Source organism: Hypomesus transpacificus, chromosome 17, assembly GCF_021917145.1.
Source record: "Hypomesus transpacificus isolate Combined female chromosome 17, fHypTra1, whole genome shotgun sequence".
Taxonomy (NCBI): Eukaryota; Metazoa; Chordata; class Actinopteri; order Osmeriformes; family Osmeridae; genus Hypomesus; species Hypomesus transpacificus.
The window spans coordinates 6,847,670-6,859,503 of record NC_061076.1 but is presented as its reverse complement, the minus strand read 5'-3'; the positions used below and the strand labels follow the sequence as shown (position 1 = coordinate 6,859,503).

Here is an 11,834-nt window from a genome sequence, read left to right as displayed (position 1 = left end):
GTGTGTGTGTGAGGGGTGTGCTGAAAGAAAGGAAGGGCAGAGAGAAGGAGGGAGTGAAGAGATGGAGGGAGGGAGGCAAAGATGGAGTAGGGAAGGGGGAGGAGAGAATAGGGAGAGGGGGGGGGGGCTCTCGGTGATCTCTCCTGAAGGGGATAATGGGAGAGCAGCGCATTGCAATGGCTGCCATGTAGTACCCTCCCTGCACAATTAGCCAATCAGCAGCGCGCTCTGGCAGCCAGAAGGACGCATAAAAGAAGAACATTGCAGCAGAGGCACAGAAGGAGACTGCGAGAGGAGCTGGGAATTACACACAAACACAGCCGAATCAGAACACCCTCCCCTGGACACACCCTGCTGGGGATCACTGCTTCTTCTCTTTTTTTCTGATCCATCGCCCACGCCACTCTGAGAGAAAGCTCTCCCTCATCATCATCCTGAAGAAAACCCCTTTCTCCTCATTTTCATCCTACAGAGGACACCTACAATCTCAAAGGGCTGAGATTCCCTGGTGAAGATAGTCTTTTTTCCTTTTTTCTTTTTTTTCTTTTAATTTGGACACAGCCAGTGAAAGAACAGAAAGGCCAGATACTATAGGGGCCAAACAATACTTACAAACTCAACCTACGGCTTCAAGACCTCTGAAACGAAGGACCTAGACCTCTTTCATTGTACGTCAAGAATGGTTACTGTACGTATGAATCTTTATCTCTTCTATTTGTTACGGCGATATTCTAGCGGCAGTTAGGCTGTACATGTTCGATGAGAAAAAGCTCAATCCTTTGTTTTCAATTTGATTTATCATTTTTGCGACTGCTCTCACACGCATGTACATGGGGTTTAAATATCATCACATATCTTTGTTGCATCTCAATGTACTCCCAACATAAACACATGTATTGGGATTCACTGGACTATACTAACAAGGATTAGTGGTCTATAGATTAAAATATTCTCTGTTCAACGTAATCCTGTATCATTTTGACAAGATTAACGATCGATCGTGGCAATTAGTAATGTCGATGCGCCAAAACTGCGCTACCACCATCTCCTATCCTCGACGATGCACAACGCACTGTTCTCCCATTTTAAATAGCATTTCTGTTTAGTATCTTCCATGCGTATAAATGTAACCGTTTTAACGTAACATTTACCCAATCACGGTAATACAGCAGAAAGGAAGGTTACCGAATTCCGAAGGAAACAAGGGTGGTAGTGAAAAGGCAGAAGGGCGTAGGGACAGGGTGCTGAGGCCCCATGCTGTTGAGCGAGGAGGGGACTGCTTTTCTCTGCCTTGCGCAGCAGAAGGATGCTCGAGACAAATTTCTGAGACAAAACATGATGCCTCGGAGGCTGAGGGCCCGTAGAGAGCAAGGAAAGAAAAAGGGTCGAGTCACCCAGGAAGGGGGAGGGGATGAGAGAGATTACGCATCCATTGGTTTGGATTGAATCAGGCAAGTCAAAATTCCTAAGGGTTCGCGTTGCGATGCAATCGAGTAAATGGGCTGGAAATGTAGAGTCCGAGAGAATAGGGATGGCGAGTAGCATCTCTCCATTTGCAAGCACATTTTTACCCATCCATCATAACACATCTATATAAGAGCTGCCTCCGTCCGAATCACGCCTGTTGGATAAAAAGGAGTGGAGCGCAAATAAATTAGCTTTGTTCAATGCCGATGGCCGAATTGGGCGTGTCTGCTGGACTCGAGCAGATAATGATGGCACGCGCCAGCGTTTGGTCTTTCATGCTCGCGTTCTCCTCTTGACTTAATGACGCGACAAGGTATCTGTCCTCTAATTATGCCTATCAGCAGGTGGAAAACGGTGGCAATTGTATATTTCATCGCTTAGGACAACGTTCAATAGTAAACCAAAACTGCATTGCCAAATGTAAGGCCTAAAACCAATATTTTAGGCCGAGAAACATGAAGGCTGTATGTATGCTACATCAGCAGGCAGAATATATGTGTATTCTATTTAGGCTTGTAGGCATAAACTATTTCAAATAAAGCGTATTGCATATTGACATTGTTTCGTTGCGATGAATTCCTCTGTCAAATATGTCTCTGTAGGCTCTGTGACAACACAACATCCACTTTTGGCTATGGGCCTACATTTTCGTTGTTTATGGCTTCACTAGCATGTCTCAAATTGTAGCACGTTCTAATACAATATTAACATATGGAACTGACACAAGAAAATGCTACAGTTGTTTTACTGAAGCATTCTGTGTGCCTAGTGTCATTGGGCCTTAATACCGATTGGGAATAAATAAAGATTTATGTCCATATTTCATATATTGCATTGCCTATTTCATTTAAGCTTACCACGGCTTTTGTGTTTTCACAGTCGCACTACAACGTGTTATTGTATTTTGTGCCTATAAAGCGACAGGCAAGCAGGCCCAGGCAGCGTCACGTACGTGTCGCTCTCCACCACATGGTCCGCAGTCCTCCGTGAGCACGCTTGTACCGCAGTGCAAAGCAAATAAATGCGTTGAGTCAGTTAACCTTCCTGAGGCGCTCACACAATTCAAGGGCAAGGACAGTAGAAGCCACCGAGTGAAAACGAACCTAAACGTATGTGATGATACAGTATGGTACAGATACACTTCCAAGTGATCTAGCGAGCCATCCTGAAAATTACACGTGCATATTCAATATTTAGATCATATCAGATTAATTTGGTTTTGGTATTCTGGACTGCCAGGTGGGCAATGCACGACAGTCTACGATTTCTTAATTGTCAGGTTGTTATGTAAGTCATAGTAGTAAGAGCTACTATTGCCTACTCGTGGATTGTGGTAATTGTATGCAACCATGTGGAAATTGGCCGAATATCAGTATTGCCCTTTAAGGCATCAAAACGAGAAGACATGTTATCATCATGATCATTATTATTATTATTGTTACTATGATTATTTTTTTGTTATTGTTTTCATCTTTAAAAATATCTAGTATGACAATTTATAGTATTTTGTTGTTGTTATTTATTATGTGAAGGCTTCTCATCGTTATTAAATACTTGTGACTTTCCAACGGGAAATAGTGCTGGCAAGTGTAACGTTCATTGTTCCCGGAGCGTCCTGCAGCCCCTGGCCTGGACACAAAGCGCTACTGTTTACATTAATATTCATAGTGCTGCCATAGTCTCTGCGAGCGAGAAGAGGAACGGGTGGCTCTTTTGTTTGGTTGTTTCAATACGTTTATTCAGCGAAAAGGCGTTCGGGTCTATGAATGCCTACAGAGCGCACATGTCTTGTTTTCACAGAGGGTGAATAACTCGAAATACATAAAAGAAACGAGGAGTATCAAACTAAAGATTTCCCAAAAAATATAAAAGACGAACATTGTTATTTTCATGTCAAGGAAGCAAATATCTACATGCAATAGTATAGTTTTCTTCTTTAATTCTTTTTAGATTTTTATTAAGAAAGACCTGTCTGGACTGGCCTCAAATCAAATCGCCCGAAAGCCACTCCCTTCTTCAGCACTCTGGATAGCGCCCTTAGTCTCAGTGTAGGCTAGGCTTGCAGATAGATTATTTCTGCCCCCAGTAAAACGTTGACAGTAATGATTTTCTTTGCGGTTGTAAGGCTGAATTTCATGAAACATACGCAAAAAAAAATAGGTCTATAAAAACAAACGGCCTTATTTCAGTGGTACGTTTTATTATTTTAGTGTTTGTATGTTTGTGTTGAGCTGTGATTCCTGTTGTCCTGTTGTTTTACAGCTGCCACCATGATCCCCTAAACTGCAGCGAGAGTGAGATTAACGCCTTTTGTTTAGGATAATCCTGTAATCTGTGATATTTAGAAGGCCTATTTACACTCCAGCCTAACAATCAGATTGGATTCAGGCCTTCCAAAAGATGAATTAATGTATTTTAGACGAGATGCATGGGGAAATACTAGTGACGACGAGATATCTTAAATTCAAATGTTGACCTTTTACTGTTTAGTGAAATATATCGTATGTGACCACAGCAATTGTGTGAGTTCCTGTAATATGAATTAGGCAGCCTTCTCCAATGTGATTTTCCATGACACTCAGTCCAGTGACATTACGATTCCTGGGAATTCTGTCACTAGTGACTTCTCTTTACCAGGAAGTGTTTGCAGCAGTCTTCATTTTGAGCCTCTAGCTCTCTGATAGAGACAAACAAACCTCTAACAACCTCTAACAAATTTCATTCAGATTTGGTATGGTACTAATATATATACCAGTTTTATTTATTGTATTTTTACCAAGACATTGAAAATGTAAAGACAATTAAGATTGATATCCCAATTCATTTTTATACCACTAGCTTTTTTAGAAGTCACATATGTACAAAACAGACACTTAGCAAGGTGTTAGGTTAGCCTGGGATTTCACAAAGGATATTGTTTTCTACATTTGCATTTGGCCATGTAATGTTTCTCTGTTTTGTAGTTGACAGTGTACAGTGTAGGTGGTCTGTGTACTTGGCAGAGGAGGCAGGGTTCTTGTTTGCGTGCAAGTCTGAGTCCATGTGTAGGCGATGCTGATGCAGTGCATTAAATATTGAGGGAGGTCTCTCAGGTCCCAGAAATAGAAAAAGCACTGGCTGGGACAGGCTAGGCTGGTCCATCCAGCGGAAATCTGAGGACAGTTTTGAGTATTTGCGTGGTTCATTTTAGTCACAATAAATCTGTCCTGCAATGTTTATTGTAAGATCCTTTTAATTAACTTGTTTCTTCCGAGAGGAATTCTTCCGCCTTTTTTTTCATGCATCTATTGCCAGTTGGGTAACCTCCAGAATGGTTACAGTACCATACAGCCTGCTTGGATATTGTCACCCTTTGCGGATGCTTGTGATGTTGTGTCTTTCTGTAGGGATGTCCATGCTTACATCAGAAGTTCAGAGTTATTTTATTTATAGCATACAGCCTAAAAGCTTTTTTTTCCCCTGTCGTTTTCCTCTTTCTATTACATGAGAATCTTAGGGCAGTTTTAGACGCTGCTTGTGTCAGCCAGTCTCTGTGGCCACCCAGTGCTTCCTGAGCTTGTGGATTATATAACCATAACTTTTGCACTTGTCACTATGGATGTGTGCCCTGCCATGCTTCACTTCAGTTGGCAAATCTGATTTGCCTTGGTTCTGGATCTTTGTCCATTTTTGTAATTTTTGTCAGTTGGAAAAACACATTTTGCGTGTGAGTGATGATATCTATATTTTATTTGTACAAATGCAGTGACTAGATTCAGTGTTTGACATTTATATATTCTCTCCACTGTCCACAGAATAACAGGAATGATAGCTACTCACTAAAGGACCCATAATATTTATATGATGGATGGCTTCTGCACTTTGCTGCAGCTCTCATGTGTCGAGATATGAGATTTATTTTTAGGCTGTCATAATTCACAGCCTGTCTCACTTCCACTTCTCCTCTGATGTTCTCCCATTCTGTCAATGTGAATTTTACTTAAACATATTCTTTGTTTCTGCAAACCCTTAGAATATTAACACTAGGAAAAAAACAATATCTGCCCGCCAGAGTTGTTTTTTATCTTTTTATGTCAGTCTGCCTCGCTCATTTTAACCTTCTCTGCCTCACACACAAACACGTGCGCACACACACACACCTCAAAGTCAGCAAGTCAATGTGCAATTAGCAACTGTCTTTCAGCTGCTGTTACCTGGGCAACGTGGGTTTGAAGCAAGGTTCAGAGGAAGAAAACAGGTTGCACAGAAGAGAGGGGAAATGCTTGATAGAAGCTTTTTGTGAGGGCGTAGGAAATATACGGGATGGAACTACACTTGCTATTGGTGAACAGTATCCAAATATAATCGCACAGACACAACAACAAATGTACAGTCATTGACGATTCCAGGCTAGTAGGTTTACAGGGTAGTTCTGTCTAGCCCTATGAGCGACCCCTCAGACTGATTGTATCTCCCACTAGGTTTTTAGCCTGAATAACAGCCTTTGCAGATGCTGCGAGCAGCCAATTAGCCCAGTGATGTTGGGACAACTAAAGTCTGCAGTTTGTTTATATTTCTAGGATGGAAGATGGAAGGTACAAAAATGGAGGGTGGGAGGAAAGACACAGCAGGGAGTTTCAGTGCTGACTTGAACACATCTGTTCCATCAGCATCCCCCTGTGGGTCAAACTAAGCAACATGGTTTACTCAAAAGCAACACAGAGGTAACACGCGCACACACGGCCAGAGTGTGTGTGTGCGTGTGTACACTCGCTCTTCACACGCAATAAACACGGTGCAGTCCGAGATGCAAAAAAGCACTGAGAAAGTCAGGGTACCCCAGATAAACACCAATTCTCCTGTTCTAAGAACACCCGTTCTCCATTGTGTTCTGTTTTCAAACCCCTGCTCCCTTTACATGACACCCTTCAGTGATGTGAAGACCGAACATTTGACGATGTCCCGTTCTCTTTTGTCTGTCATCTCGCTCCCACCCCCCACACCTCCTCTGTCATCACTTAAGAGCCTGTGTCATGATGTAATGGTGTTTGACCCAGGATGGAAGAGGGGAAGGGGTGGGAAGGGGGAAAAGGACTGTGACATCTGCAGGGCCAGAGGCAGGGAGGGAAGGAGGGGGGGGGGGAGAGTGGGGGTAAGAGGGAGGGGTCAAGGGTTTGGAGGTATAGCAAACCACCCCTCTTACCCCACTACCTGCTAGCTACAATGATTTATGACCTGTCCCCTGACAAGGATAAGAGAGATAGCATGTGTGTGTATGTGTGTTTTTGTGGTATATCTGTTCTCATTGTGCGTCACTTCCAAGTCTAAATCCATCATTTTCATCAGCAGATAATCAGCACCATGGAAACTCAGGTGTCCAATGGTCCAAGTGGAACCAGCCTGCCAAACGGCCCAGTCATCAGCACCAATGGTGCTACAGACGACAGCAAGACGAACTTGATCGTCAACTACCTGCCGCAGAACATGACCCAAGAGGAGTTCAAAAGTCTGTTCGGTAGCATCGGAGAGATTGAGTCCTGCAAGCTAGTCAGAGACAAGATAACAGGTATCTTGCTGTTGTACACCCAACTAGGTCTATCAAGATCACACACACACTATATGCAGCATCACTAGAGGTTTGGAGCTTCTGTGCTAAGATTTACATTCATCTACAGGTCAGAGTTTGGGCTATGGCTTTGTAAACTACGTAGACCCCAATGATGCAGACAAGGCCATCAACACACTCAATGGGCTCAAACTGCAGACCAAAACAATCAAGGTAAGAGTACTTCTGGCTCCATCTCTTGAGCACACTCCACAGTCCATCCTCAGGTTCAATACAGCCCAGGGGATGAGAAGAACAGTAGTGGGGAAACGAAAAGAGGGCTAGAGAGCCGCAGAAACAGACGTGACAGAGGGAGGGGAGGAAAGCAGGGAGAGGGAGACTGAAAGGAGAGGATGCCAGAACAAAGGTAGCGAGAAGAAAAGAAAGAGAGAGAGAGAGAGAGAGAGAGGGAGAGAGAGTGGAGGTCAGAAAGCAAGGGTCTGGCAGCATGCAGAGGTGATTGTGATGGAAATGTAATTAGGGAAGGCTCACTTTGGGCCAGGGGGTCAGTCCAGGCTACCCCATCTGCCTCCAATCTGGGCTAATTAGGGGGCTTCTTTGTCCCAATGTTGGATGGGGGGGGGTCAGATTAAACACTACTCCTCCCCTCTTCCCCTTCCCCCAGCCGATCAAAGTAGATCAAAGATTGGGACAAAGTGCAGGCTTACAAAAATCAAATCTCTGAAAGACCAGGCCTAGAGAGCCAGCTTCAGCTGTCCTGGGGAGATCAAGTTATTGACACATGACTTACCATATTGCTTATCATCAGTATAGTTCTGCAGACTTTCCTTTCATTGGTGAACACATACCACAATATTTGATATATATACAGGCACTATTCCATGTTATTCTCATATTTATAGTGCTATAGTCTGGATTATTAACACTTACTGTACGTAAAAATAATTAATCTAGTTTATTGATATTGTCTTTGCTTACCGTGAATCAGTGAATAAAGTTTTATTTGGAAAACAACTTGCCTTGAAACACCTCAACGCTACGACAAAGCAAATACATATTCCGTGAAAGCGTTGTGAAAGAGCCCGGCGTGGCGGAGGGAGAGGGGGTGTTGCAGGAGGGAGGGGGCAGGGGTGATGGGTAGGGGGTAGGGGGTAGCTTGGGGAACAGAATGCCAATGACAGGATTAGAGGCCATATGGGCTGCAGGCACCATCTGTACGGTGGGAGAGACAGGGAGAGGGTTAATTATAGGGCAGCCTCTGCTCCCCGAATGCAGCAACTCCTCCCAACCCCCCACCAAACAGAACCCCCAATCACTGCACCACACGGTGCAGTCCCTTTCACACAATGTCTGTGTGCACACACGTATACACACACACATACACACACTCACACACACAGGCACAAAGAACACTGACAAAATGTACATTCTTTATCGGTTTAAATAGTCAACATCTCTTTTAATATGCCTGAATCCCTGGTTGAATTATTGTATCCATTTATTTTAAAATATATATGATTTCAAATTCAATTTTAGGAGTAGCGTTTGTTTGTCTGGATAGTGAGTGCAATAGCTGAGCTCTCAGGGATGCTGCGAGTCTTCTGTTCTGTTGACATTGTTAGCTGGTTGCCAGTGGAGCCCCCCCCCCCCAAAGGACAGAAACAAAGGAAGGAGCTAGAAGAGGGAGGGTAGATCAGCCTATCTCTGTCAACACTCGCTCTCTCTCTCTCCATCACTCACAAACACACCACTCACCACAATGCACTGGTTTGCACTATCTATCATACACACTCACTAGCTCTCTCTCTCTGCCTATGAATGTACTTACACATTTCCTTATCAACTAAGTCACACGGGACCACAGAACGCTCCCAGAATACTGATGTAGCAATGGGCTCTGGGGTAGACAATAACAATCGATCACCGAGCAAGCGGACACGCCATGGAATCAAGTACTGCAATGGATTGATTGTGGAAGTACTGCAGTGCAATTAAAAGGAGGAATATCTGCCCAGACCCATCTCTGTGGATCTGCCCATTTCAGCCATGGGAGTAGATTAGGCATCAGCAGTGCAGGTGACAGTATGTCTGGGACATGAGTTGTTGGATGAGAGTGGGAGTCCTCTCAGACAGAGAAAAACGGCTATAGTTTGAGATGACACCACTGAGTGAAGAAACAGGAGGGGTCAGAGGAAGAGTACGGGAGATCAGATGTGGTGGAGGAGAGCGGATAAAGAAAGAAACACGGGAATAGAGTGTATGCGAAGACTTGGGGGGAAACATCTGGGAATGTTCGATTCAATTCAGTCGAATCGACCCCATTTCTGACGCGTGCCTCTGTACTGCAGGTGTCCTACGCCCGGCCCAGCTCAGCCTCCATTCGGGATGCCAACCTGTACGTGAGTGGCCTCCCCAAAACCATGAGTCAAAAAGATATGGAACAGCTGTTCTCTCAGTACGGCCGCATCATCACCTCGCGCATCCTGGTGGACCAAGTCACAGGTACAGCCTTAACTCACTCCCACATCAGCCTCACATTCACCCTCCCATACCCGACATCCAGCCAAAGCGAACTTACCCACGTCACCGGACGTTGGTGTGACTGGCAGAGTGCTGGCAGCCAGCGTGTGATGGCACCCCATAACCTCCCACCCCCCCCCCCAGGTGCTAACATTGGCCTGTTTTCTGATCCGGAGCAGGCATATCGCGAGGAGTGGGTTTCATCCGGTTTGACAAGCGAAACGAGGCAGAGGAGGCCATCAAGGGTCTGAATGGCCAGAAGCCCCTGGGTGCCTCAGAGCCCATCACCGTCAAATTCGCCAACAACCCCAGCCAGAAGACAGGCCAGGCTCTCCTGACCCAGCTATACCAGACAGCTGCTCGCCGCTACACTGGACCCCTGCACCACCAGACCCAACGCTTCAGGTACTTGCCCCCAACATAACTCACCCCACACCACCTAAACCTCAACCCCTCCAGACCACCTGGACAGAGCACTACGGCGCTCATCCTCTTCTCCTCTCTCCCCTTTCTCTCTGACTTTCTTTTAAACTGCAGCATCATCCCTCCATTTGGAAAGGGACCCGATCCAAATAACAGCACAAAACCAATGTAAGAGACCCCAGTTCATAAAGCACAATAAAAGCAAATAGCTCCTCGCAGATTTTTTGATCCAAGAGATTTCCTCCTCCCCCTTACAAACAAAAGAATCCAACCGAAATCACACCCTCCCAGACACAGGCCCACACACATGGCAAATGCATACACATGCGTAACCACACACTTCCAGTATGTGCACACATCCCACTTGTCTAGTGGGAGTGTTGTAGTTAGCTAGGCCATGGCTCTCTGGTTGGTTCTTTGGGGACTTTAGACTCACTGGCAGTGCAGGGCGCCCTCTGGAGGCCAACTGGTGAAGGAGCTGCATGATCAATGAAAGCCCTACCTCCTCTCAGATAGCGCAACTAACTTCTCCACCCCTTTCATTCTCCCTCTTGCGTTGCAGACTCGACAATTTACTAAACGCCAGCTACGGAGTCAAGAGGTAAATGCCAAAGGTGTACGTTCAAAAAGCATCCATGCCTCAAAAATACACCTCAAACAAAGTGACCGGAATACCAACTGCTGATTTGACCTTAAAATTTGAGATAATTTTCTCGTTTCCTATTCACACCAGTCCAATCCACTGTTACATAAGCACCCAGGACAATTAAATACTATCTGCACACACTTCAAGCAGTGATAAGACTTCTAACAGCAGGGTATTCTGGCATGGCTTTGTTGAACCTTTTCGTTCTTTTGTTTTGATGAATGGAATCGATTTGTATGTATTTATTTATGAACTAACATTATCAGTTTCGGTTGCTTTAATGTCCCTTTTTTTTCCACCAGCATGGACATACCAGATTCCGTTTGCGTCTCCTCTGTTTGCTCCAGTTTTCCTATGATTTGATTCTGATTTGCTTTCATCCCTCTCTATAGGTTTCTGTGTTTTGTTTCAATATTGTGATTTCTGTTGAACATTGTGATTTCTGTGTCTAATTTTTGCAGAGGCTTTGGTCAACAGAGAATATGACTAAAATATGCAGAGAGTGTGGGTGTTTGTGTCATAGCCCACAGTGTTGTTTCGTGTGATAGCAGGTAGTTTGGAACCACTGTTGTGCCCACACATGCATTTATCTACTTACGGCAATGGGGATGGAGATGGGGTCCCTACACTCCATGCCTGGCTACACAGTTATAACCGTGGCAGTGTATGCCTGGATGAGACAGTAGAGTGCTGGTTGCTGGGTGGAACTTCAGAATGACACCCATGGTAGTTCTCCCTCTCTCCTTCCCAGGTTCTCACCCATTACCATCGACAGCATGACCAGCCTGGCAGGGGTCAACCTCACTGGACCTACCGGAGCCGGCTGGTGCATCTTTGTCTACAACCTGTCCCCCGAAGCCGATGAAAGCGTCCTGTGGCAGCTGTTCGGGCCGTTCGGCGCCGTTACAAACGTCAAGGTCATCCGTGACTTCACCACCAACAAATGTAAGGGCTTCGGCTTTGTCACCATGACCAACTACGACGAGGCAGCCATGGCCATCGCCAGCCTCAATGGCTACCGCCTCGGCGATCGTGTTCTGCAAGTCTCCTTCAAGACGAGCAAGCAGCACAAGGCCTGAGAGAGGTGCAGCTCGTATCTGCTTCTTCAGCCTGCAGGGAGAGTACCTGAGCTCTCTGTACGATCACTCTACATGGGCCTGGACTGAGTCTCTCTCTGACACACACACACACACACACACACACAAACACACTCTCTCTCTCTCACACACATAC

The 11,834-nt window shown here is 45.2% G+C and overlaps 1 protein-coding gene across 2 annotated transcripts; it reads left to right on the top strand.

The window, feature by feature from the left end:
* The first annotated feature begins 274 nt into the window (after positions 1–274).
* Positions 275–11,834, top strand: elavl3 (ELAV like neuron-specific RNA binding protein 3). 2 transcript variants are annotated; one of them, XM_047038596.1, is made up of 8 exons: positions 275–688; positions 6,796–7,012; positions 7,122–7,225; positions 9,361–9,514; positions 9,712–9,937; positions 10,070–10,123; positions 10,518–10,556; positions 11,332–11,834. In XM_047038596.1, exons 1-8 carry the CDS (start codon positions 680–682, stop codon positions 11,678–11,680), a joined length of 1,152 nt encoding a protein of 383 aa, XP_046894552.1. In that variant the 5' UTR covers positions 275–679; the 3' UTR covers positions 11,681–11,834. The 2 variants fall into 2 exon arrangements, with proteins under 2 accessions (XP_046894552.1, XP_046894551.1); XM_047038595.1 differs by having other exon boundaries at positions 9,709–9,937.